Source organism: Rattus norvegicus, chromosome 15, assembly GCF_036323735.1.
Source record: "Rattus norvegicus strain BN/NHsdMcwi chromosome 15, GRCr8, whole genome shotgun sequence".
Taxonomy (NCBI): Eukaryota; Metazoa; Chordata; class Mammalia; order Rodentia; family Muridae; genus Rattus; species Rattus norvegicus.
The window spans coordinates 37,695,353-37,722,471 of record NC_086033.1 but is presented as its reverse complement, the minus strand read 5'-3'; the positions used below and the strand labels follow the sequence as shown (position 1 = coordinate 37,722,471).

The window sequence follows — 27,119 nt, the reverse complement described above, 5'->3', positions numbered from 1 at the left end:
TGGAAATGCCGATTAGGTCTATGTGCCCCAGTCTCCTGAGTGCTGAGACTTATGGTGTATAGGGCCGCATCCAGCTGTCAGATCTGGTTTGAATTATGTATCTGTCCTGTATGTTTGAGTGTGTAAGAATCTACTCACACAGAAGAACGATTTATTAATCAAAACTAGGCATGAGCATTGGCCCAACTTTTTCTCTCAGCATCTTTCAAAGAGCAACTTTTAATCACGATAGATACAACATGTCAATGCAGCTGAGGCAGCGGAGCAGAAACACAAAGAAACCCTAACTCCAAATCATGGCCAAATCACAGAACTACTTCTCAGGGCCATAATTTGACTTCTACATTCAAGAATGAACGTTTGCATAATGATTTAGCATTATTATAAAAAATTTGCCTATGAAAGTGTCGCAAGTTTTTTCTCATGTTTCTCATGCTCTTCAGTTTTTTGAGTTTCTCTGTGACATTAACCTTCAAGTGAAAGCCAGCCCATTGTTTAGGTTTATGTGACTCGGGAGACTTAGCTCTCTGGAGCTAGAAAGCTGGTGGCTCAGTTAGGGAAGTGCTGGGAACTTGAGTATGAAGTCCTGACATCCACCCCAGGATCCATACATAAATCTCCACCTGGCATACACTGTCCCACGGTGTGGAGTAAAGACAGGAGGACCCTGACCGGAAGTCCCACACCCGCGGATCCCAGCCCGCAGCAGCTCTCTGCTCCCAGACCACGTGGGAAAGAGACCTCACTGCCTGGTCAGATGGGCACTCCTGAGGCTGCAGAGCAGAAGAGACCACCAACACTGCCCACCCCTGCCCACATCCTTGGCCCAAGAGGAAACTGTATAAGGCCTCTGGGCTCCCGTGGGGGAGGGCCCAGGAGCGGCAGGACCCCTGCCTGAGACACCACCGGAACCTGAAGGAAACAGACTGGATAAACAGTTCTCTGCACCCAAATCCCGTGGAAGAGAGAGCTAAACCTTCAGAGAGGCAGACAAGCCTGGGAAAACAGAAGAGACTGCTCTCTGCACACACATCTCTGACGCCAGAGGAAAACACCAAAGGCCATCTGGAACCCTGGTGCACTGAAGCTCCCGGAAGGGGTGGCACAGGTCTTCCTGGTTGCTGCCGCTGCAGAGAGCCCGTGGGCAGCACCCCACGAGCGAACTTGAGCCTCGGGACCACAGGTAAGACCAACTCTTCTGCTGCAAGAAAGCTGCCTGGTGAACTCAAGACACAGGCCCACAGGAACAGCTGAAGACCTGTAGAGAGGAAAAACTACACGCCCGAAAGCAGAACACTCTGTCCCCATAACTGACTGAAAGAGAGGAAAACAGGTCTACAGCACTCCTGACACACAGGCTTATAGGACAGTCTAGCCACTGTCAGAAATAGCAGAACAAAGTAACACTAGAGATAATCTGATGGCGAGAGGCAAGCGCAGGAACCCAAGCAACAGAAACCAAGACTACGTGGCATCATCGGAGCCCAATTCTCCCACCAAAACAAACACGGAATATCCAAACACACCAGAAAAGCAAGAGCTAGTTTCAAAATCATATCTGATCATGATGCTGGAGGACTTCAAGAAAGACGTGAAGAACTCCCATAGGGAAACACAGGAAAACATTAATAAACAAGTAGAAGCCTACAGAGAGGAATCGCAAAATTCCCTGAAAGAATTCCAGGAAAACACAATCAAACAGTTGAAGGAATTAAAAATGGAAATAGAAGCAATCAAGAAAGAACACATGGAAACAACCCTGGATATAGAAAACCAAAAGAAGAGACAAGGAGCTGTAGATACAAGCTTCACCAACAGAATACAAGAGATGGAAGAGAGAATCTCAGGAGCAGAAGATTCCATAGAAATCATTGACTCAACTGTCAAAGATAATGTAAAGCGGAAAAAGCTACTGGTCCAAAACATACAGGAAATCCAGGACACAATGAGAAGATCAAACCTAAGGATAATAGGTATAGAAGAGAGTGAAGACTCCCAGCTCAAAGGACCAGTAAATATCTTCAACAAAATCATAGAAGAAAACTTCCCTAATCTAAAAAAAGAGATACCCATAGGCATAAAAGAAGCCTACAGAACTCCAAATAGATTGGACCAGAAAAGAAACACCTCCCGTCACATAATAGTCAAAACACCAAACGCACAAAATAAAGAAAGAATATTAAAAGCAGTAAGGGAAAAAGGTCAAGTAACATATAAAGGCAGACCTATCAGAATCACACCAGACTTCTCGCCAGAAACTATGAAGACCAGAAGATCCTGGACTGATGTCATACAGACCTTAAGAGAACACAAATGCCAGCCCAGGTTACTGTATCCTGCAAAATTCTCAATTAACATAGATGGAGAAACCAAGATATTCCATGACAAAACCAAATTTACACAATATCTTTCTACAAATCCAGCACTACAAAGGATAATAAATGGTAAAGCCCAACATAAGGAGGCAAGCTATACCCTAGAAGAAGCAAGAAACTAATCGTCTTGGCAACAAAACAAAGAGAATGAAAGCACACAAACATAACCTCACATCCAAATATGAATATAACGGGAAGCAATAATCACTATTCCTTAATATCTCTCAACATCAATGGCCTCAACTCCCCAATAAAAAGACATAGATTAACAAACTGGATACGCAACGAAGACCCTGCATTCTGCTGCCTACAGGAAACACACCTCAGAGACAAAGACAGACACTACCTCAGAGTGAAAGGCTGGAAAACAATTTTCCAAGCAAATGGTCAGAAGAAGCAAGCTGGAGTAGCCATTCTAATATCAAATAAAATCAATTTTCAATTAAAAGTCATCAAAAAAGATAAGGAAGGACACTTCATATTCATCAAAGGAAAAATCCACCAAGATGAACTCTCAATCCTAAATATCTATGCCCCAAATACAAGGGCACCTACATACGTAAAAGAAACCTTACTAAAGCTCAAAACACACATTGCACCTCACACAATAATAGTAGGAGATTTCAACACCCCACTCTCATCAATGGACAGATCATGGAAACAGAAATTAAACAGAGACGAAGACAGACTAAGAGAAGTCATGAGCCAAATGGACTTAACAGATATTTATAGAACATTCTATCCTAAAGCAAAAGGATATACCTTCTTCTCAGCTCCTCATGGTACTTTCTCCAAAATTGACCATATAGTTGGTCAAAAAACGGGCCTCAACAGGTACAGAAAGATAGAAATAATCCCATGCGTGCTATCGGACCACCACGGCCTAAAACTGGTCTTCAGTAACAATAAGGGAAGAATGCCCATATATGTGGAAATTGAACAATGCTCTACTCAATGATCACCTGGTCAAGGAAGAAATAAAGAAAGAAATTAAAGACTTTTTAGAATTTAATGAAAATGAAGGTACAACATACCCAAACTTATGGGACACAATGAAAGCTGTGCTAAGAGGAAAACTCATAGCGCTGAGTGCCTGCAGAAAGAAACAGGAGAGAGCATATGTCAGCAGCTTGACAGCACACCTAAAAGCTCTAGAACAAAAAGAAGCAAATACACCCAGGAGGAGTAGAAGGCAGGAAATAATCAAACTCAGAGCTGAAATCAACCAAGTAGAAACAAAAAGGACCATAGAAAGAATCAACAGAACCAAAAGTTGGTTCTTTGAGAAAATCAACAAGATAGATAAACCCTTAGCCAGACTAACGAGAGGACACATAGAGTGCGTCCAAATTAACAAAATCAGAAAATCAAGGGAGACATAACTAGAGATTCAGAGGAAATTTAAAAAATCATCAGATCTTAATATAAAAACCTATATTCAACAAAACTTGAAAATCTTCAGGAAATGGACAATTTCCTAGACAGATACCAGGTACCGAAGTTAAATCAGGAACAGATAAACCAGTTAAACAACCCCATAACTCCTAAGGAAATAGAAGCAGTCATTAAAGGTCTCCCAACCAAAAAGAGCCCAGGTCCAGACGGGTTTAGTGCAGAATTCTATCAAACCTTCATAGAAGACCTCATACCAATATTATTCAAACTATTCCACAAAATTGAAACAGATGGATCACTACCGAATACCTCCTACGAAGCCACAATTACTCTTATACCTAAACCACACAAAGACACAACAAAGAAAGAGAACTTCAGACCAATTTCCCTTATGAATATCGACGCAAAAATAATCAATAAAATTCTGGCAAACCGAATCCAAGAGCACATCAGAACAATCATCCACCATGAACAAGTAGGCTTCATCCCATGCATGCAGGGATGGTTTATTATATGGAAAACCATCAACGTGATCCATTATATAAACAAACTGAAAGAACAAAACCACATGATCATTTCATTAGATGCTGAGAAAGCATTTGACAAAATTCAACACCCCTTCATGATAAAAGTCCTGGAAAGAATAGGAATTCAAGGCCCATACCTGAACATAGTAAAAGCCATATACAGCAAACCAGTTGCTAACATTAAACTAAATGGAGAGAAACTTGAAGCAATCCCACTAAAATCAGGGACTAGACAAGGCTGCCCACTCTCTCCCTACTTATTCAATATAGTTCTTGAAGTTCTATCCAGAGCAATCAGACAACAAAAGGAGGTCAAGGGGATACAGATCGGAAAAGAAGAAGTCAAAATATCACTATTTGCAGATGATATGATAGTATATTTAAGGGATCCCAAAAGTTCCACCAGAGAACTACTAAAGCTGATAAACAACTTTAGCAAAGTGGCTGGGTATAAAATTAACTCAAATAAATCAGTTGCCTTCCTCTATACAAAAGAGAAACAAGCCGAGAAAGAAATTAGGGAAACGAACCCTTCATAATAGACCCAAATAATATAAAGTACCTCGGTGTGACTTTAACCAAGCAAGTAAAAGATCTGTACAATAAGAACTTCAAGACACTGAAGAAGGAAATTGAAGAAGACCTCAGAAGATGGAAAGATCTCCCATGCTCATGGATTGGCAGGATTAATATAGTAAAAATGGCCATTTTACCAAAAGCAATCTACAGATTCAATGCAATCCCCATCAAAATACCAATCCAATTCTTCAAAGATTTAGACAGAACAATTTGCAAATTCATCTGGAATAACAAAAAACCCAGGATAGCTAAAGCTATCCTCAACAATAAAAGGACTTCAGGGGGAATCACTATCCCTGAACTCAAGCAGTATTACAGAGCAATAGTGATAAAAACTGCATGGTATTGGTACAGAGACAGACAGATAGACCAATGGAATAGAATTGAGGACCCAGAAATGAACCCACACACCTATGGTCACTTGATTTTTGACAAAGGAGCCAAAACCATCAAATGGAAAAAAGATAGCATTTTCAGCAAATGGTGCGGGTTCAACTGGAGGTCAACATGTAGAAGAATGCAGATCGATCCATTCTTATCACCCTGTACAAAGGTTAAGTCCAAGTGGATCAAGGACCTCCACATCAAACCAGACACACTCAAACTAATAGAAGAAAAACTAGGGAAGCATCTGGAACACATGGGCACTGGAAAAAATTTCCTGAACAAAACACCAATGGCTTATGCTCTAAGATCAAGAATCGACAAATGGGATCTCATAAAACTGCAAAGCTTCTGTAAGGCAAAGGACACTGTGGTTAGGACAAAACAGCAACCAACAGATTGGGAAAAGATCTTTACCAATCCTACAACAGATAGAGGCCTTATATCCAAAATATACAAAGAACTCAAGAAGTTAGACCGCAGGGAGACAAATAACCCTATTAAAAAATGGGGTTCAGAGCTAACAAAGAATTCACAGCTGAGGAATGCCAAATGGCTGAGAAACACCTAAAGAAATGTTCAACATCTTTAGTCATAAGGGAAATGCAAATCAAAACAACCCTGAGATTTCACCTCACACCAGTGAGAATGGCTAAGATCAAAAACTCAGGGGACAACAGATGCTGGCGAGGATGTGGAGGAAGAGGAACACTCCTCCATTGTTGGTGGGATTGCAAACTGGTACAACCATTCTGGAAATCAGTCTGGAGGATCCTCAGAAAATTGGACATTGAACTGCCTGAGGATCCAGCTATACCTCTCTTGGGCATATACCCAAAAGATGCCCCAACAAATAACAAAGACACGTGCTCCACTATGTTCATTGCAGCCTTATTTATAATAGCCAGAAGCTGGAAAGAACCCAGATCCCCTTCAACAGAGGAATGGATACAGAAAATGTGGTACATCTACACAATGGAATATTACTCAGCTATCAAAAACAACGACTTTATGAAATTCGTAGGCAAATGTTTGGAACTGGAAAACATCATCCTGAGTGAGCTAACCCAATCACAGAAAGACATACATGGTATGCACTCATTGATAAGTGGCTATTAGCCCAAATGCTTGAATTACCCTAGATGACTAGAACAAATGAAACTCAAGACGGATGATCAAAATGTGAATGCTTCACTCCTTCTTTAAAAGGGGAACAAGAATACCCTTGGCAGGGAAGAGAGAGGCAAAGATTAAAACAGAGACTGAAGGAACACCCATTCAGAGTCTGCCCCACATGTGGCCCATACATATACAGCCACCTAATTAGACAAGATGGATGAAGCAAAGAAGTGCAGACCGACAGGAGCCGGATGTAGATCGCTCCTGAGAGACACAGCCAGAATATAGCAAATACAGAGGCGAATGCCAACAGCAAACCACTGAACTGAGAATAGGACCCCCGTTGAAGGAATCAGAGAAAGAACTGGAAGAGCTTGAAGGGGCTCGAGACCCCATATGTACAACAATGCCAAGCAACCAGAGCTTCCAGGGACTAAGCCACTACCTAAAGATTATACATGGACTGACCCTGGACTCTGACCTCATAGGTAGCAATGAATATCCTAGTAAGAGCACCAGTGGAAGGGGAAGCCCTGGGTCCTGCTAAGACTGAACCCCCAGTGAACTAGACTGGTGGGGGGAGGGCGGCAATGGGGGGAGGGTTGGGAGGGGAACACCCATAAGGAAGGGGAGGGGGGAGGGCTTTGTTTGCCCGGATACCGGGAAAGGGAATAACACTCGAAATGTATATAAGAAATACTCAAGTTAATTAAAAAAAAAAAAAAAAAAGACAGGAGGACCCTGCTGTCCAACCAGGTGAGCTGAACTTGTGAGCTCTCCAAGGTCAGGGAGTGGCTATCTCAAAAAACAAGATAGAATGGGGCTGGAGAGATGGCTGTGTGGTTAAGTTGCTCTAGTAGAGGACCCAGGTCCAGTTCCCAGCACACAGGCGTTGGCTCACAAGTATTTGTAAGTCCACTTCCTGGGATCTAATACCTTTTTCTAACCTGTGCGAAAATTAACATGCATATGATAAACATAGATAGATACATTCAGGAAAAACACTCATTTTTTTATTAAAAAAAAAAAGCAGTCTTAGAAACAAACCAAAGAGTGGTAGAGAGCAAAAGCCAAAGGAAGTCGCTGTCCTCTCTGCATGCAGACACACAACACAGACACAAACACGCATACTCATGAATGCACACACACACACACACACACACACACACACACACACACACACACACACACACGCCTACACACACACTTAGGAAAATCTTAGAAAGATTTTAATGTATGGGTGTACCCATGTGTTGACCCTGTGGAGCTGGAGTTCAGACAATTGTGAGCTGGCAGCCTCGAGCTGGGAGCTGGATGCAGACCCTGTGAAAAACTGGAAGAATAGTACATGTGAGGAAGCACAGAGCTATCTCAACGTCCTCTAAAATGCTGAAGAGAAAAGAGATTGTGGCTGCTATAACACACAAGGAAGTTTGGGGGTAGCTGTGGTCGCCCATACCTCATTTCCACTGCAAAGAAGCTGAGAAGAGCCAACTTCCATGTAAAGCGGGGTGGGTAGAAAGACCCTATCTTTAAAAACATCGTGAGATCCAGGTGTAGCCGTGTATGGCTTTAGTCCTAGCACTCAGGACCAGAGACAGGTGGACTCTACTCTGAGTTTCAGTCCACAGAGGCCACAGTGAGACCCTATCTCAACAGGGACAACAGAGTGAAGGTCTGTGATATGGTTGTGGAGGCAACCATGGTCACTGAATTCTAAGAAGGCCTGGGAAGCCACCAGGAATGGCCTCTGTATCTTGCTTTGGTTTCTCTGACTCCATGGTTTCAGTCATTGCCTGCTCTGCATTCTTAGGCAGGAACAGGGGTGTCTGCCTGAATAGAGATCAGTTACCAAGGACAACTGTGTCTGCAGACTGAGGGTTCTCACAGGAGTTCCATGGCTCACATCCGGTCATCTAGTGCACAGTGGCCAGTGCTCTGAGTCCTGGTCCACTCTGCATCCTCTTCAGCCCTTTTCAGAACCATCCCTGACTTGTGTCCATCAGGAATGCTTCACACCAACTCTGGGTTTCTCTCACTGTGCAGCTGTATTCATCAGGACTGGTGGAGTGTGGTCCTCATGATCCACGTAATCCAGCCAGAAGCTTTGCTGTCAAATCAGTGAAGAAAGAGATCTGGAGAGGGAGAAGATTGGTAAGTTGACATGTCTCCTTATCCATAAATCATGAGTCTTTTGTACTACGTTCAAAGGACAGTCTTCATGGGTGTGGAGACATGGTGCAGCAGTTCAGAATGCTTGCTACCCATCCAGAAGTCCTGAGTTTGGTCCCCATCACCAAATGGCAACTCAGAACTGCTTGTAACTCCAGTTCCAGGGTATCAGACGCCCACTGCTGGCCTCCACAGAGACATGTACTTACAGACTTGTTCTCTCAGACACAGAAGTAAAAATAAAATAAACCTTCCACCTAAAAACAGAGTCTGTGGTAAAGTAAGTTTCGAGAAACAAGAGGAGAGCTGGAAGGTGGACTGTGAGACCCTGCCTCAGCTGACGCTCTCTGCTTACATCAGGAGAGCAGGCTTGAGCCCCTTCTGTCTGAGAGAAAACACTGGTCAGACAGGCTGGAACAAGTCCTTCCTGTCACTTCAGCAGAGCAAGTTCCAATTTCACAGCTCAACAGCGCCATCTCAGTTCTTCCTCTGCTGTCCTGCCACAGAGCTGCAGGCAGCATGCAGAGCAAAAGGCTTCATCCTTGACATGGAGGACAATGTCCTCTGAAGGTCACAGGTGACTGATGTCTTTCTGCACCAGTTTGGGTGGTTATCACTGACAGCATCTGCCTGGGAGCTGAGGGCATATGGGCCTTTCCAGGAAAGAGGAGGGCTCAGAGGCTCTCCTCCAAGGTCAACTGTGTCTCCTGGCTACATTTATAACAGGCCATTTGCAGATGAGTAAACAGGATGTCAAGTCTGAGTATATCATGGCTGACCACACCCACAGTAAGGTATCGATGACTGGAGACACACACGTATGTTAGGTTGCAAAGCCTCATTATCTATATCAGCAGGAGCTATGTAAACTGTCTTCTAATTAGAAAATGGCAGGTCATCAACTGAAATGTAAGCTTCATTATTCTGTGCTGATTGGTTTTGGTTCATGACAAGTGTTAAGGAAATCTACCATTGGATTCTAGAGTGGTGGGTCTCTCTCAAGCTGTGGGTCTGTTCCAACAGAAAATACATATTTCAAGTGGTCTTAGGAACCACCAACCATTCACTTATTTTCTTTGGCCCTTTATAAATGCAATTTACCCACTGATCTGATTCCTGGTTCCTAAGCCCATAGAAAATATGTATTCCTATGGTCGTGACCCACAACATGAGAACTACTGTTGTAGAGTTTGTCTACATGGAAACAGCCCAGACCAGAATGAGGGCAGCTGGGTAAACAGAATATGGAGAAAGCGGTTGTGATCCGTGAGAGTTTTCATGGACTTTCCTATTGGGAAACTGTGATGCATTGGAAGTGCAGGCAACAGAAAGGGATGCGAAACAAACATGTGGCATGAGCTATTCTCTCAGTGACAAGTGTTTCTAGAACCTTGGTTTCTGCACAATTGCTGGGTGCCTACCTCATGGAGGAGAGAGGCCAGTAGCGAGGCAGTAACAGAACAGCCATGTACATGCTTTGGGGGGATCAGTATCATCCTCACACAAAGGCTCCTCAGAAAGTAGGGCCTTTGAACTCTTTCATAGCATGGGAACAAAGGTAAGGAATTCCCAGGGGAAATGTCTAGGTTGGGGTTGTCATTGCTGTGGTGAAGCCCAAGGACCCAAGCAAGTTGGGGACGAAATGGTTTATGTGGCTATTATATTCACCTCATAGTCCATCGTGAATGAAGTCGGGCAGCAACTCAAAAAGGTCAGGAACCTGGAGGCGGGAGCTGAGGCAGAGGCCAAGGATGAGTCCTGCTTAATGGCTTGCTACCCATGGCTTTGTCAGTCTTCTCTCTTACAGGACCGAGGGATGCTAGCCCAGAGGGCTCCATCCACAGTGTTCTGGACCCTCCCCTATCCATCGCTAATTAAGTAATGCTCTAGAGGTGTGCCTACAGTCCGGCCTTCTGGAGGCATTTTGTCACCTGATATTCTATCCTCTGACAGGACTTATCCTCATGGCAGAACTGTCAGCAAGTGTATTGTGAGGTAGCAGTCTCATGTGTTTCTGTGTTCATGCAGCTATGTCGCTCCTCCACAATTAAATAAGTGCTCTAAACCAGGAGCTTTGATCTAGAACTCTACCTCTATGTTAATCTTATTATTCATCTACGTTTGACTTTTCTTTGTGTCTTTCCTTACGTATTATGTTCGGATCCTTACCTGGGATCCCAAAAGTGCTGTCCCATTTCTGCTTAGACCTCCTTTAGTCAAAGGATAGAGCCAACTAGCCTGGGTCACGACTGGCCTGCCTGTCATCACAGGATAAGGCTCTGGTAGTGCACAAAAGCTTGTGCAGGCACACAGCGCCTAAGGTCTCTCTCCGCCATCCATGTAACATCAGATAGAATGGAAATAAAAACCTGATCAAAAGAGATAATGTGTTGTTCAGAGATAATGTGTTGCTTTTAGTGTTGTTCACTCTCTGCACATTCACAACAGGACCCCTTTATTTCACTTTTCCTTCAGTAGCAACTCCGTAGAGAGGGTACCACCATCCCAGGGAGAAAGGTCTGTCTAAGAGGAAGCCATGGAGAGTGCCAGCTGAAATCACAATGTTTAGTGACACAATAGGAACTGCTCTGATATCAGGATCAATGTCCCCCAACCAATTCCCTGCCTATCGATAAAGAAGCTGGCTAGCTTTGCTTTTAAAAGATCTTCTAAAAAGCTCGTATTTATTCACTTTCCAACCCAATACCAGCCCTCCCTCTCCCCCCAGTACTCACTCACAAAAGTCCTCCCCCAATTCTACCTTCCTTTTCTCTTTTGGAAAGGGGACACCCCCCTTTGGATGTCACCCTCCACTAACTTCCCCCAGGAAAACTTCATTATAAGAGGGATGTTTTTCTTTTTTAATTGTGTTTCTGGTAAGCACCTACATGCTTTGTATTTGTGTAAAACTTGATACAAATGTCTATACCAGCCTTCTCTTCCAGTCGGCTACAGTTTCGTGGAAACTTCCTCATGGGTTACCAAATCTTTTGTGTGCCCGTGAAGACTGGGATATGTCAGTGATATCCAGGACAAAACACATGTCTGTTGGCTTAAATAATATTTAAGAACATCCTTACTTTTTTAGCAAAGAAACAATACTAACTCATTATGATCTGTTCTTCTATAGAAATGCTCACTGTGTAACAAAGGAGGTGCCACCGTGGGATGTGATTTGTCATCCTGTAGGAAGAGTTACCACTATGTCTGTGCCAAAAAAGACCACGCAATTCCTCAAGTTGATGAGGATCTTGGAACTTACAAGTAATCAAATAGCTTTAAAACTCCATGGTGGAGAGGTGGGGATGGGTAAGGAATGGCTAGGCTGTGACATATTTCTCAGGCTTAATTTATGCAAATGAGTTTCACATGAGAACAGGATTATGGGACACCATGAGGAACTCAGCTTCTCATTTCTACACATGATGGGAAAAAGAAGTATTCAAAGGTTTTATGACTTTCCAAAACTTCTCTGTACTCTCTTCTTCCTGGGAGAGCTTTATTCATAATGGTAGCATGCATGTCCTACAAGACACAGGAGCCAGTTCAGGCCTGTTTTTCTCTGCAACAGAAAAACACCTTCCTTCACTCACACATCCACATGTCATGTGTCTGTCCTCCCACCTTGGACCCAGGCATGGAACTGAGGCTGTCAGAGCTGACAGCAAACACCTTTATCTTCAGAGTCCACTTGCCAGCCCTTAGCTTGTTACTGTTTGTAAAAGCGCATTCAGTGGTAAACAGTATTTTTATGTATGTATTATTGATAAACAGATAGAAGAACTTCACATTCATTGTTGATGTTCAGAAGGAACTCACTTTACTGTGAAAGTCATTAATAAACACACAATCAAATGAAAGTGACTAAATACCTACTGTAAATAGTTTCTGTTTTTCAGACAGAATCTTACCAAGTAGACCAGGCTGGCCTTGAAATCACAGAGATAACTTTAAAAAACTGTTTATTGACCACACTGGAAGTACTTACTCTATTCAAAAAAAAGTTTTAATTATTTCAGTAAGGAACAAGTGGGCTTCTATGTTCTTAGATATTTAATTTCAACATTGAGGGTCATAGAATAACTGAGACACCTCACAAGGTGCTGAGGGATACTCAGAGAGAATGAACCAGACAAGACATCATCAGGTTGGCACATTAGTGCAGAGAGGACACAATGAACATGGGCTCATGGGAGATTCCGAAGTAGAAAGGGGCTTTGCCTAGACTCAAAATTATTGACACTGGGGACAGGGAAGACACAGGTGAGAGTCTATGCTAATATTTTCCATACTTCTTTATGTTACAAAAACTCCTAGGCAAGCATGGTATATAAACCTAAAATCAATGTTCAGGAGAGATAGGACCCAAATCCAAGTCCCTCTGGGAATGCAATTGAGACCAAATGAAAGGTGCTCAGAGGATGCAGATCTAGAGGAGGTGACTAAGCTGGGTGCTGCTGGGAAGGCTGCATGGAGGGCACTGGGTAACAGGAGGACCCTAGGTCTGCTAAGGGCTGAGACAAAGGCAAGCCTGGGCAGAGAAGTCCCTTACAGCTCCTCACTGCAGTCCTCCAGCCTGCTATGCTGCCTTCCCTCTGAAGACACTGGCCAAATCCAAGTTCTGACCTTGAAAAGTCGTTCTCCACAGTACTGCACAAGTGTCTCTGTGATCTGTGAAGATCAGCAGAATTGTGGGTCGTCGGACTGAAATTTAAAATCCTAGACCCTAGGTCTTCAGATGCCCCTCATCACAGCATAGGAACTAATACGGCTCAAAATGCTCACCCAGCATTCACACCTTCAGAGACCAGAGTCCTCTTTCTACTGCTCAAAGGGCACAAAATCAGTGGCCACCCTCACACACATAGGGTGTGGACTCACAATTTGATGCAGACTTAGAAACATTTATTTTTAAAAATGAATACTTCAGCCAGTGTAGTGTCATGTAGCTTTTCTCCTAGCACTGGGGATGCAGAGGAAAAACTGTTAGAGGATCCATTTGTGGATCTCTACAAATTAAAAGATTCGGTGATTCTTTAAAAATCTGTATTTTCAGAATATTTTGCCCAGAACATCCTCCACAGCAAGAAGAGACCACTGAACGTGGTAAGTTTCTGAAGTGAGTTTGAAGAAAGCTCACTACTTAACTGAAATCTGAGATAATCTAATCTCTTCTCATTTGTAATATTTTATGAGCCCCTTTGTGTGGATGCCTTCGGTTACAGATGGTTGTGAGTCACCATGTGGGTGCTGGGAAGGGGACCTGGTTCCTGTGGAAGGGCAGTGAGGGCTCACAAGCACTGAGCCACCTCTAGTCATTGTCGTTGGTTTATAACTCATTGGAAAGTACTAAAAGGGTCCCTTTACATTAGTGTATATAGACAGGGAATGGGGATAGTAATAAGTGTGCGTTTGTCTCTTTCTGTGTGTGTCTCTCACACAATTCCAGGACAGACTGAGGTATATGGATAATTATTTACTAAGAAGCCTACTCTAGATGAAGACAACAGGACTGCCCACATCTTTGCAAGCATTAGCTTGAGCACATATGATCCAGATAGGAGAACTTTGATAATATTGTACCTTTTCATCATTATCTATAGCCAGAGTTGAGGATTCTGTTTATTCTGTTCAATGAAACACCATCTGCCATTTTTAAATTCCATATCTGCACATGTTTTTGTACAAGTTTATCCAGTTAAAGGATTTGTTTTAACAATGCATACAGTAACACACACACACACACACACACACACACACACACACACACACACAAACTTTCGAGACAGCCCTTGCTGTCCTGGATCTCACTCTGGGGATCTGGCTAGCCTTCACCCTGTAGGTCCACCTGCCTATGCCTCCTCAGTGCTGAGATTAAAGTGTGCACCACACCCACTCGGCAGTCTTGCTTTGCATAGTCCAAATCTTGAATGGTTTCTCTTTTAGCTGATAGTCCAAGCGTGAAGAAGACAGGAAAGAAGAAAAGTCTCTCATCGGGCCCTCCCACAGAGGTAATTTGACTTAGACCTAATTTCTTCACATAATGTCCTTACTTAGATTTCTAAATGCCAGAGACTCACAGTTTTCAAGTCACTGGAGGAGTTGGCATTTGCACGCCATTCTTCCTGTGTGTTCTCAGTGGAGCGGAAGCTGCTCTTAGGGTGGCATCTTGGAGAGAATCCTGCACTCAGGAAGAACAGATCATCCTGACCTGGAGAAAGCATACTAAGAATAGTAGGAGACTAGAGGCAGAGGGGATGACGTCATTCCTTAGCTTCTGTCAATCATTCCTTGAAGCATGTTAGTGCAAACCTGTGTCCTTTCACAGCACTTAGTCCTAAACAGGCTGAGAGTACAGACAAGCATTCACTCATAACCAAGAGTTTCCCAGCTACATGGTCCACACCTAACCAAATTTCTAACTTAAAATTTTCTGGATTAGGAGATATAAAATGTAAAAGAAGTTGGAGAGTTTTGAAACAGTTTTTATATCAGTTTCTATACATTGAATTAATATCAGACAACAATCACTCCTTCTTATTCAGAGCACAAACAGCACACCCTGTAGGCCCTAGCTATTTAACAGTGCCACTTGGATCCAGGAGTTCATCAAGACCAAGCTGAAAGAGAAAGTTTGTCTAATACATTGTTTGTGTTGTTAGATTTGATTCATAGACTTGATTATGTAGCAGAACATTTGATTTGTGTGCTATTCCAGGCCAATATGAAAAGTCAATATACTCTTGGTTTTCTTTTCCAGCCAAAAAAGATGAAATTCAGTAGCTTTAAAAGACTCATGAAGGAAGAGCCTCACGGCCACAAAGGTTTGTCCTCAGTGATGGCTGTACAAACGTGGTGACCTCCAAATATTTATAGAAATGTTGTCATGCTTCGATCTTTATTCTTGTGGGCATCTGATATGTATGTAATAAGGACACCAATCCTTACTATAGCTATGCAGTCCATTACAACACTGCTGTGTCAACGTTCTTGGAGCTGGAATGGCCCCTTTCTTCTCATTCTGAGAAGATACACTTAAAAAGGCTGGGATGTTTGTCTGAGGCCACAGTTTTGTGGTATGCTACCCCACACAGGGACAGGTGGCTATGTCCTTATTATGCCAAATCTGTGACAAATATGAGGGACTGTCATCTCAAGCATCTTACAAAACTATATTAAATTATACAGTTATAAGCAGAGAAATTTCATTTTGGACCATTTACTCTTTGAACTACAGAACAATGAGACACGTATGCTCACCCAGCAACTGGTAAAGTACAAAGTGACCACATGATGTGAATCGCTGTCCATTTCCTCCTAACAATGCATCCTTTGTTTGTAGAAGCAGCTGTCAAAGCTCCTTTTCTTAAGAAATGCCTGGAAGCAGGACTTCTTACTGAATTATTTGAACAGATACTAGAAAAAATGGATTCAATTCATGGAAGATTCATGGATGAGACTGCTTCAGAGTCAGGTGCTGAGTGGGCTAAATGTAAACACATTCTAGAAAACACACCTTCTCATGCTTTCCCTCCCTTCTTTAACCCATTCTTTAAGAACACACATCATGGGCTGGAGAGATGGCTCAGTGGTCAAGAACACCACTTCACTTGCAGAAGACTCAAGGTCAGTCCCCAGCATCTGCATGGTGGCTCACAACCATATCTCCAGTTTGAGGGGAATCCAACACTGTCTTCTGTCCTGTCCAGTTACCAGGGATGAACATGGTACTCTTATGTACACATGGGCAAAACACTCATACACAAACTAAGAAGTAATCTAAAGAATTTATGTTAGCAAATCAAGAAGATATTGAAAGTCACAGATTCTATATTTAGTGCCAAAAATGCTCTGAGACCAGGAGATCTCTTTCTCAGAGGTGTACTCACCTGTGAGGAGAAATCATCGAAACTGTGTTCTGTTAATTCGGCTGGTGTATTATACCAGCTGCAGTCACTGTTTGAAGATATATATTTAGTATATTTAGTGTGTGTGCTTGTGTGTCTGTGTGTGTGTGTATATGTGTGTGTGTATGTATGTGTGTGTGTATGTGTGTGTATGTGTGTGTGTGTGTGTGTGTGTGTGTGTGTGTGTAGGAGGTGGACATGTGAGTCTAAATGCCCTCAGAGAATACAACTGTGTGATCCCTTGGAGCCAGAATTATAGACAGTTGTAAACCACACAACGTGGGTGCTGTGAATCAGCATCGAGGTTATAATTTTGATGCACCTCAAGTTCTATTTCTTAATAAATCAAGGGCCTTAAGAAAACTATAACAGGGGTGAAGTAGATACCTTGCTGCTGAATAACACAGATTGTTGAAGAGGTCCTGAGTTCAGTCCTTTCAGCCGTATCTGGCAGCACACAACTGCCTGGACCTCAACTTCCTGGGAATCTGACACTTGTATGAACTCTAGGACACACACACACACACACACACACACACACACACACAGATAAACCTGTTTTGAAGTATTATTTGTGCCCGTGTCACAGAACACACATGCAAATAATGACAAAACCAAAGGATATGTTAGCAGTAAAATTTCAAGGAGGACTTTTGTTTTGTTATTTTTATTTACTTATTTTCTCAAGACTAAGACCTCTCAAAGTTTGGGGTGCCTCCTAATCACCTGGGGCTCCCTGGAGCACAGGTGTCCGCTCCCCAGAAGTCCTGGCTGCACAGAGACAGTGAGCTGAGACTTCTCCCACTTCCCTGCTGGGCCTGCACTGAGCTGCCCTTCTCTGATCCTCTCTCTTCCTGTTGGGGTTATTTTCTCTTTCTCCCTGTGTGACTTATTCACATTAAAATTAACACAGAAAATTGCATGTCCCCTAGACTATGAAGGGATCGAGATCTTACTGTTTGACTGTGGACTATTTGGAGACATACTAAGAAAATTCCAAGAAGGTAGGTGATTCATAAAATAAGGAACATGTGTTTTAGAGACATTTATGATTCAGATCCCAATGATGGGTGACAAATTAGTGAACACTTTTTATCAAATAAAAAGATCCCATAAAAGCAGCATGACAGGGAGAGAAAAAAATCCTGCAGAAACCCTCCATAATAGTACACATAGAAAAAGATATAGACAATAGAGAAATAGAAACATGGACAGTAAGGCAGATGGAAAGACAGAAGGACAGCTAGACAGACCAACAGAGAATGATAGACCACTGTTTAGAAACAACAGTTGTTTGTACGGGCTGGAATACAGTGCTGTGTTTTCCAGGGAGACATAAAAACACTGTGGATACAGAGAAGTGACTGGCTTTGGCCCTAATCTAGAATATTCTGACCATTGCATAGACAGGCCCAGGCTGGAGGTCAGGAGGCTCCCTGCAGCCTCTCTGCCCCAAGGCAGCAAGAAGGTATCATTAGTGGTCTGTCCCACAGCCCCTGTCCTTCTCTCTGGTTCTTTTCCTAAGATTTGTCATCAAAGCTTATCTCTGGAACTACTGAGTACTACCATTCTAAAATTAATCGGGAAAAGAAAAAAAGTAAGGCTATCCAAGATACCTTGATTTTGGGTTTTTCCTTTGTCAGTTTTGCTTTTGCTTTTAAATTGTAGTGTGCAGGCAGGAACAGGGAGACCTAGTCTTCCATAAGAGTGATGTGTTTTAGCTGTGTTTTGTGATGCACAACTGTAATCCTAGCAGTCGAAAGGGTGAGGCAGGAGGATTGCCAGCCTAGGGGACACAGTGAAACCTTGTCAGAAACAAACATAAGGAGCCTGCATTTGCGATCCCCTCTCAGCAGCAAACACTTCTGTGTGCTGCACCTCTGGCTATGGGCGATAGTCCGATTGTCACAGGACTGGTGTGAGTACCTTCTCTACTCTCATTGCATAACACCACACTGCCTGACGGTGATCTTTTCTAGTATGTGCCTGTCAGTAAAGCAATTAAACAGCAGGTTTCCCTGTTGAGAAGGCATTTTGTGTCAGCTCAATGTGCACAGCCTCTTTTAGTGTGACAATCTGCTACTTGTTCCTAATTGAACTCTGTAATAATCGGTTGTGGTCAGCAGAACCATTATTTTAAGTCATTTCAGACTTCTGTTTTTAAGACTAACTTAAAAATACCCAGCTTTTAAAAACCTGTATTTCCTCTGGACCTCCATGTGTCTGGAAAATGTCTCACTGCATGTAATAGGGTCATGTCAAGACACTAACTGATAGAGTGACTTTCTGATCTGGAAGACTCAGCCCAGTATTTTAAGGTGAGTACAGGTATGCAGTCATTCTGACAACTAAGAATTTTAAGGCTCAATGTGAAGATTCTAAACCCAACTACAATCACCTTGGTTGGTTTCTACAGTAAACATTTTCTGTTCCTAAACCATAACCAAAGTGCAGATGTTCCACTGTCCTTAGAGCCAGAGGTGTGCTCATGAAAGGGTTGTCACTGGAAGGCCAGCCACATGCTCCAGAGTCTGAATGAAGGAATACTGTGTAAGCTTGTTCTACCAGGAAGGAATCAAATTCACAAGACACGTGCTGGCGTCCACACTGAGTCAGGAAGGGCAGCAAAGGTGCGGATAGACTGTCTCCTCAGACCACTCTGTCTCCTCATTTGAGGTCCAGTGGCTGTAATGTGGCTATCTGAACTGAACCGGACTAGAGACAGTAACCTATTCCTAATCATGTTCCTGCACACACTGAAGCCATCTTCCTTCTTTTAAAGTAATCAAGAGTAAAACTTGTGAATATGAAGAAAGGCTGAACCAGATGAAGCAGAAGCTTGAGGCACTCGCAGACTTACAAGAAAACCTGTGCTCATTTCAAGAATGTGGGGACCTGGACCCCTCAGGCTCTACCTCAGGGTCCTTTCTACCTCCTGAGGACCACCAGATCCAGGAGTCTCCTGAAGTGCAAGCAGGCTCAGGAGACAGCCTGTGACAGATCCAGTCCCCTCCAGCTCTGACCTGCTACTGCTCAGCCAGGCTCCATACCTGACAGGTTGTTTCTTGGCTCCTCTCTTGTCATCTCACTTGTCCTGCCTTCTCCTGACAGTAACAGCTGTTCCTCAGGTCAACTGGATCAGGCCCCCATGTCCTCTAAGGAGCAGGAAGTCCTCCTACCTACCCTACCCACCCTAGTCAGGGGCAGCCACACCACAGCCTTTGCTCATCCTTTTGTGGAATCTTAGAGCTTTCTTCTTGCTTCTGCTACTCCTGCAGTAGGTCGTGTCATCATGGTCTCCTCTCAGTATTAGTGACTTCATCAGAATGGAGCAGAGCCTCACTCCTGTGCATAGCTCGCTGGTACCCTGGGTTTCTGCTCACTACCACCTTCCCAACATTGAGCACACTTAATAAATGCTTGACAAAACACTGTGAAGAATCAACAGTTTCTTTAATACAGTTCCCATCAGCCCTCAGCTGTAACAAGACACAGTGCACTATTCTGTTCTTACCAATTCTGTGGGTCTCCATCAGTCTTTTTAGAAGTGTCTTTTTGGGCACAGTCATTATAAGCGCAAACTTCATCTTCAAGACCGAGTCTGGCATTTCAACTGGGCTCTTTGAATAAGAGCACCAGGGGAATAGGGAATGTGGAGAACGAAGGCTTTCCCACCTGACAATATGCATCAGATCTGCGTGCGACACTGCCCCTGGCCCTTGACTCCTCTCACATTCACATTTCTCATTTCCTCCCATGATCCTCTGGGTTACAGTAAAGCACCTGTCAGAATGAAGTTGGGCTGTGTCCTAACATTGGGTCTAGTTTGTAATGAGTACTCACGCCTACATGTGTAGGAATCACTCCTGTACAAGACTGTGGTGACCAAGGCCAGTCTAAGCCACTTCCTGTCAGATCAGCTGGAATGACTGCAGTGTGAGCGCCCGTCTGAACCAGCTGGGACACTTATGTCAGGGCTTCCTCTGCTGCTTTATTCAACTGGAATTTGTTCATCTCAGTAAATTATGTGGCACAGAAAGCACTCTTTGGTGTTTATAAAGTAGGCGTATATTGGGCAAACTGATAAAACAAACCTGCTGTTATTACTGAAAAATCATCAAATACTCACAGCCCTCACTTTAATAACAGAAAGCAGACAGCTGAACTGACCTTTCCCAGTTGCTCTCTGACCTCCACAAGGGTGGCACATTCACACCTCCATGTGCAAAGGTCATGTTTAAAAAGTCACAGATCCCATTACATCACTGGTGTTAGCCCAACCTCCACTTTCTCTGTAGAGCCAGTCTGTCTCACAAGGACAGTGGCTTTTTCCATCAGACGCTTCAACTGTCCACTTCTAACAGAAATAAGATCTTTCGGTGGTGAGTTAGTAGAGAAATAGTTGACACATTCAGAGTGGTAATTTACTTTTTTTTTCTTTATTAAAATGAGTATTTCTTATTTACATTTTGAGTGTTATTCCCTTTCCTGGTTTCCAGGCCAACATCCCCCTAACCCCTCCCCCTCCCCTTTTAAATGGGTGTTCCCCCTCCCCATCCTCCCCCCCCCAGTACCACCCTTCCCCCAACAATTACATTCACTGGGGGTTCAGTCTTAGCAGGACCAAGGGCTTCCCCTTCCACTGGTGCTCTTACTAGGCTATTCATTGCTAACTATGAGGGTGGATTCCAGGGTCAGTCCATGTATAGTCTTTGGGTAGTGGCTTAGTCCCTGGAAGCTCTGGTTGCTTGGCATTGTTGTTCATATGGGGTCTCGAGCCCCTTCAAGCTCTTCCAGTCCTTTCTCTGATTCCTTCAACGGGGGTACCATTCTCAGTTCAGTGGTTTGCTGCTGGTATTCGCCTATGTATTTGCTGTGTTCTGGCTGTGTCTCTCAGGAGAGATCTACATCCGGCTCCTGTCGGTCTGCACTTCTTTGCTTCATCCATCTTGTCTAATTGGATGGCTGTGTATGTATGGGCCACATGTGGGGCAGGCTCTGAATGGGTGTTCCTTCAGTATCTGTTTTAATCTTTGCCTCTCTATTCCCTGCCAAGGGTATTCTTGTTCCCCTTTTAAGGAAGGAGTAAGGCATTCACATTTTGGTCATCCTTGAGTTTCATGTGTCCTGTGCATTTAGAATAATTCGAGCATTTGGGCTAATATCCACTTATAAATGAATTAATACCATGTGTGTTTTTCTGTGATTGGGTTACCTCACTCAGGATGATATTTTCTAGTTCCATCCATTTGCCTATGAATTTCATAAAATCATTTGTTGATAACTGAGTAGTATCCCATTGTGTAGATGTACCACATTTTCTGTATCCATTCCTCTGTTGAAGGGCATCTGGGTTCTTTCCAGCTTCTGGCTATTATAAATAAGGCTGCAATGAACATAGTGGAGCACGTGTCTTTGTTATTTGTTGGGGCATCTTTTGGGTATATGCCCAAGAGAGGTATAGCTGGGTCCTCAGATAGTTCAATGTCCAATTTTCTGAGGAACCTCCAGACTGGTATAAAGAATGGTTGTACCAGTCTGCAATCCCACCAACAATAGAGGAGTGTTCCTCTTCTCCACATCCTTGCCAGCATCGCTGTTGCCGGAGTTTTTGAACTTAGCCATTCTGACTGCTGTGAGGTGAAATCTCAGGGTTGTTTTGATTTGCATTTCCCTTATGACTAAAGATGTTGAACATTTCTTTAGGTGCTTCTCAGCCATTCAGCATTCCTCAGCTGTGAATTCTTTGTTTAGCTCTGAACTCCATTTTTTTTTATTAGCTTGAGTATTTCTTATATACATTTCGAGTGTTATTCCCTTTCCCGGTTTCCGGGCAAACATCCCCCTTCCCCCTCCTATTTCTTATGGGTGTTCCCCTCCCCACCCTCCCCACATTGTTGCCCTCCCCCCAACAGTCTAGTTCACTGGGGGCTGAACTCCATTTTTTAACAGGGGTATTTGTCTCCCTGTGGTTTAACTTCTTGAGGTCTTTGTATATTTTGGACGTAAGCCCCTCTGTCTGTTGTAGGATTGGTATAGATCTGTTCCCAATCTGTTGGTTGCTGTTTTGTCCTAACAACAGTGTCCTTTGCCTTACAGAAGCTTTGCAGTTTTATGAGATCCCATTTGTCGATTCTAGATCTTAGAGCATAAGCCATTGGTGTTTTGTTCAGGAAATTTTCTCCAGTGCCCATGTGTTCGAGATGCTTCCCCACTTTTTCTTCTATTAGTTTGAGTGTATCTGGTTTGATGTGGAGGTCCTTGATCCACTTGGACTTAAGCTTTGTACAGGGTGATAAGCATGGATCGATCTGCATTCTTCTACATGTTGACCTCCAGTTGAACCAGCACCATTTGCTGAAAATGCTATCTTTTTTCCATTGGATGGTTTTGGCTCCTTTGTCAAAAATCAAGTGCCCATAGGTGTGTGGGTTCATTTCTGGGTCTTCAATTCTGTTCCATTTGTCTATCTGTCTGTCTCTGTACCAATACCATGTACTTTTTATTACTATTGCTCTAATACTGCTTGAGTTCAGGGATAGTGATTCAGGGAACCCTGAAGTCCTTTTATTGTTGAGGATAGTTTTAGCTATCCTGGGGTTTTTTTTTTTTGTTATTCCAGATGAATTTGCAAATTGTTCTGTCTAACTCTTTGAAGAATTGGATTGGTATTTTGATGGGGATTGCATTGAATCTGTAGATCGCTTTTGGTAAAATGGACATTTTTTTACTATATTAATCCTGCCAATCCATGAGCATGGGAGATCTTTCCATCTTCTGAGGTCTTCTTCAATTTCTTTCTTCAGAGGCTTGAAGTTCTTATTGTACAAATCTTTTACTTGCTTGGTTAAAGTCACACCGAGGTACTTTATATTATTTGGGTCTATTATGAAGTCGTTTCCCTAATTTCTTTCTCAGCTTGTTTCTCTTTTGTGTATAGGAAGGCTACTGATTTATATGAGTTAATTTTATACCCAGCCACTTTGCTGAAGTTGTTTATCAGCTTTAGTAGTTCTCTGGTGGAACTTTTGGGATCACTTAAATACACTATCATATCATCTGCAAACAGTGGTATGTTGATTTCTTCTTTTCCAATCTGTATCCCCTTAATCTCCTTTTGTTGTCTGATTCCTCTAGCTAGAACTTCAAGAACTATATTGAATAAGTAGGGAGAGAGTGGGCAGCCTTGTCTAGTCCCTGATTTTAGTGGGATTGCTTCAAGTGTCTCTCCATTTAGTTTAATGTTAGCGATTGGTTTGCTGTATATGGCTTTTACTATGTTTAGATATGGGCCTTGAAATCCTATTCTTTCCAGGACTTTTGTCATGACCAGGTGTTGAATTTTGTCAAATGCTCTCTCAGCATCTAATGAAATGATCATGTGGTTTTGATCTTTCAGTTTGTTTATATAATGGATAACGTTGATGGTTTTCCGTATATTAAACCATCCCTGCATGCTTGGGATGAAGCCTACTTGATCATGGTGGATGATTGTTTTGGTGTGCTCTTGGATTCGGTTTGCCAGAATTTTGTTGAGTATTTTTGCGTCGATATTCATAAGGGAAATTGGTCTGAAGTTCTCTTTCTTTGTTGGGTCTTTGTGTGGTTTAGGTATAAGAGTAATTGTGGGCTGCCGCTGCAGAGAGCCCGTGGGCAGCACCCCACGAGCGAACTTGAGCCTCGGGACCACAGGTAAGACCAACTTTTCTGCTGCAAGAAAGCTGCCCGGTGAGCTCGGGACACACGGAGGCAGAATTCCTCTAGGACCGGGCACGTCCTGTGTTTACTGGAAATCCCACACCGCGGATCCCGGCCTGCAGCAGCTCTCTGCTCCCAGACCCCGTGAGAGAGAGACCCAACCGCCTGGTCAGGTGGGCACTCCTGAGGGTGCAGAGTGGAAGAGACCACCAACACTGCCCACCCCTGCCCACATCCCTGGCCCAGGAGGAAACTGTATAAGGCCTCTGGGCTGCCGTGGGGGAGGGCCCAGGAGCGGCAGGACCCCTGCCTGAGACACCGCCGGAACCTGAAGGAAACAGACTGGATAAACAGTTCTCTGCACCCAAATCCCGTGGAAGGGAGAGCTAAACCTTCAGAGAGGCAGACAAGCCTGGGAAAACAGAAGAGACTGCTCTCTGCACACACATCTCTGATGCCAGAGGAAAACACCAAAGGCCATCTGGAACCCTGGTGCACTGAAGCTCCCAGAAGGGGTGGCACAGGTCTTCCTGGTTGCTGCCGCTGCAGAGAGCCCGTGGGCAGCACCCCACGAGCGAACTTGAGCCTCGGGACCACAGGTAAGACCAACTCTTCTGCTGCAAGAAAGCTGCCTGGTGAACTCAAGACACAGGCCCACAGGAACAGCTGAAGACCTGTAGAGAGGAAAAACTACACGCCCGAAAGCAGAACACTCTGTCCCCATAACTGACTGAAAGAGAGGAAAACAGGTCTACAGCACTCCTGACACACAGGCTGATAGGACAGTCTAGCCACTGTCAGAAATAGCAGAACAAAGTAACACTAGAGATAATCTGATGGCGAGAGGCAAGCGCAGGAACCCAAGCAACAGAAACCAAGACTACGTGGCATCATCGGAGCCCAATTCTCCCACCAAAACAAACACGGAATATCCAAACACACCAGAAAAGCAAGATCTAGTTTCAAAATCATATTTGATCATGATGCTGGAGGACTTCAAGAAAGACGTGAAGAACTCCCTTAGGGAAACACAGGAAAACATTAATAAACAAGTAGAAGCCTACAGAGAGGAATCGCAAAAATCCCTGAAAGAATTCCAGGAAAACACAATCAAACAGTTGAAGGAATTAAAAATGGAAATAGAAGCAATCAAGAAAGAACACATGGAAACAACCCTGGATATAGAAAACCAAAAGAAGAGACAAGGAGCTGTAGATACAAGCTTCACCAACAGAATACAAGAGATGGAAGAGAGAATCTCAGGAGCAGAAGATTCCATAGAAATCATTGACTCAACTGTCAAAGATAATGTAAAGCGGAAAAAGCTACTGGTCCAAAACATACAGGAAATCCAGGACTCAATGAGAAGATCAAACCTACGGATAATAGGTATAGAAGAGAGTGAAGACTCCCAGCTCAAAGGACCAGTAAATATCTTCAACAAAATCATAGAAGAAAACTTCCCTAACCTAAAAAAAGAGATACCCATAGACATACAAGAAGCCTACAGAACTCCAAATAGGTTGGACCAGAAAAGAAACACCTCCCGTCACATAATTGTCAAAACTCCAAACGCACAAAATAAAGAAAGAATATTAAAAGCAGTAAGGGAAAAAGGTCAAGTAACATATGAAGGCAGACCTATCAGAATCATACCAGACTTCTCGCCAGAAACTATGAAGGCCAGAAGATCCTGGACTGATGTGATACAGACCTTAAAAGAACACAAATGCCAGCCCAGGTTCCTGTATCCTGCAAAACTATCAATTAACATAGATGGAGAAACCAAGATATTCTATGACAAAAACAAATTTACACAATATCTTTCTACAAATCCAGCACTACAAAGGATAATAAATGGTAAAGCCCAACATAAGGAGGCAAGCTATACCCTAGAAGAAGCAAGAAACTAATCGTCTTGGTAACAAAACAAAGAGAATGAAAGCACACAAACAACCTCACATCCAAATATGAATATAACAGGAAGCAATAATCACTGTTCCTTAATATCTCTCAACATCAATGGCCTCAACTCCCCAATAAAAAGAAATAGATTAACAAACTGGATACGCAACGAGGACCCTGCATTCTGCTGCCTACAGGAAACACACCTCAGATACAAAGACAGACACTACCTCAGAGTGAAAGGCTGGAAAACAACTTTCGAAGCTAATGGTCAGAAGAAGCAAGCTGGAGTAGCCATTCTAATATCAAATAAAATCAATTTTCAACTAAAAGTCATCAAAAAAGATAAGGAAGGACACTTCATATTCATCAAAGGAAAAATCCAACAAGATGAACTCTCAATCCTAAATATCTATGCCCCAAATACAAGGGCACCTACATACGTAAAAGAAACATTACTAAAGCTCAAAACACACATTGCACCTCACACAATAATAGTAGAGATTTCAACACCCCACTCTCATGAATGGACAGATCATGGAAACAGAAATTAAACACAGACATAGACAGACTAAGAGAAGTCATGAGCCAAATGGACTTAATGGATATTTATAGAACATTCTATCCTAAAGCAAAAGGATATACCTTCTTCTCAGCTCCTCATGGTACTTTCTCCAAAATTGACCATATAATTGGTCAAAAAACGGGCCTCATCAGGTACAGAAAGATAGAAATAATCCCATGCGTGCTATCGGATCACCACGGCCTAAAACTGGTCTTCAATAACAATAAGGGAAGAATGCCCACATATACGTGGAAATTGAACAATGCTCTACTCAATGATAACCTGGTCAAGGAAGAAATAAAGAAAGAAATTAAAGACTTCTTAGAATTTAATGAAAATGAAGGTACAACATACCCAAACTTATGGGACACAATGAAAGCTGTGCTAAGAGGAAAACTCATAGCGCTGAGTGCCTGCAGAAAGAAACAGGAAAGAGCATATGTCAGCAGCTTGACAGCACACCTAAAAGCTCTAGAACAAAAAGAAGCAAATA

At 43.1% G+C, this 27,119-nt stretch overlaps 1 protein-coding gene across 3 annotated transcripts in view; it reads left to right on the top strand.

Annotated features, from left to right (window-relative positions):
• LOC120093070 (PHD finger protein 11-like) overlaps nucleotides 1–19,887 on the top strand; it is a 28,290-nt gene extending 8,403 nt beyond the window's left edge. The window contains exons 3-10 of one of the 3 annotated variants that reach the window (XM_039093891.2): nucleotides 8,426–8,533; nucleotides 11,682–11,815; nucleotides 13,608–13,657; nucleotides 14,498–14,562; nucleotides 15,312–15,375; nucleotides 16,109–16,177; nucleotides 17,391–17,462; nucleotides 19,241–19,887. In XM_039093891.2, coding sequence (XP_038949819.1) covers nucleotides 8,426–8,533; nucleotides 11,682–11,815; nucleotides 13,608–13,657; nucleotides 14,498–14,562; nucleotides 15,312–15,375; nucleotides 16,109–16,177; nucleotides 17,391–17,462; nucleotides 19,241–19,455 — 777 coding nt within the window. In that variant the 3' untranslated portion in view covers nucleotides 19,456–19,887. Of the gene's footprint in view, nucleotides 1–8,425; nucleotides 8,534–11,681; nucleotides 11,816–13,607; nucleotides 13,658–14,497; nucleotides 14,563–15,311; nucleotides 15,376–15,893; nucleotides 16,178–17,390; nucleotides 17,463–19,240 lie in introns of all 3 variants that reach the window. The other 2 variants (NM_001419888.1, XM_039093892.2) reach the window with 2 other exon arrangements.
• The last annotated feature ends 7,232 nt before the right edge of the window (nucleotides 19,888–27,119 follow it).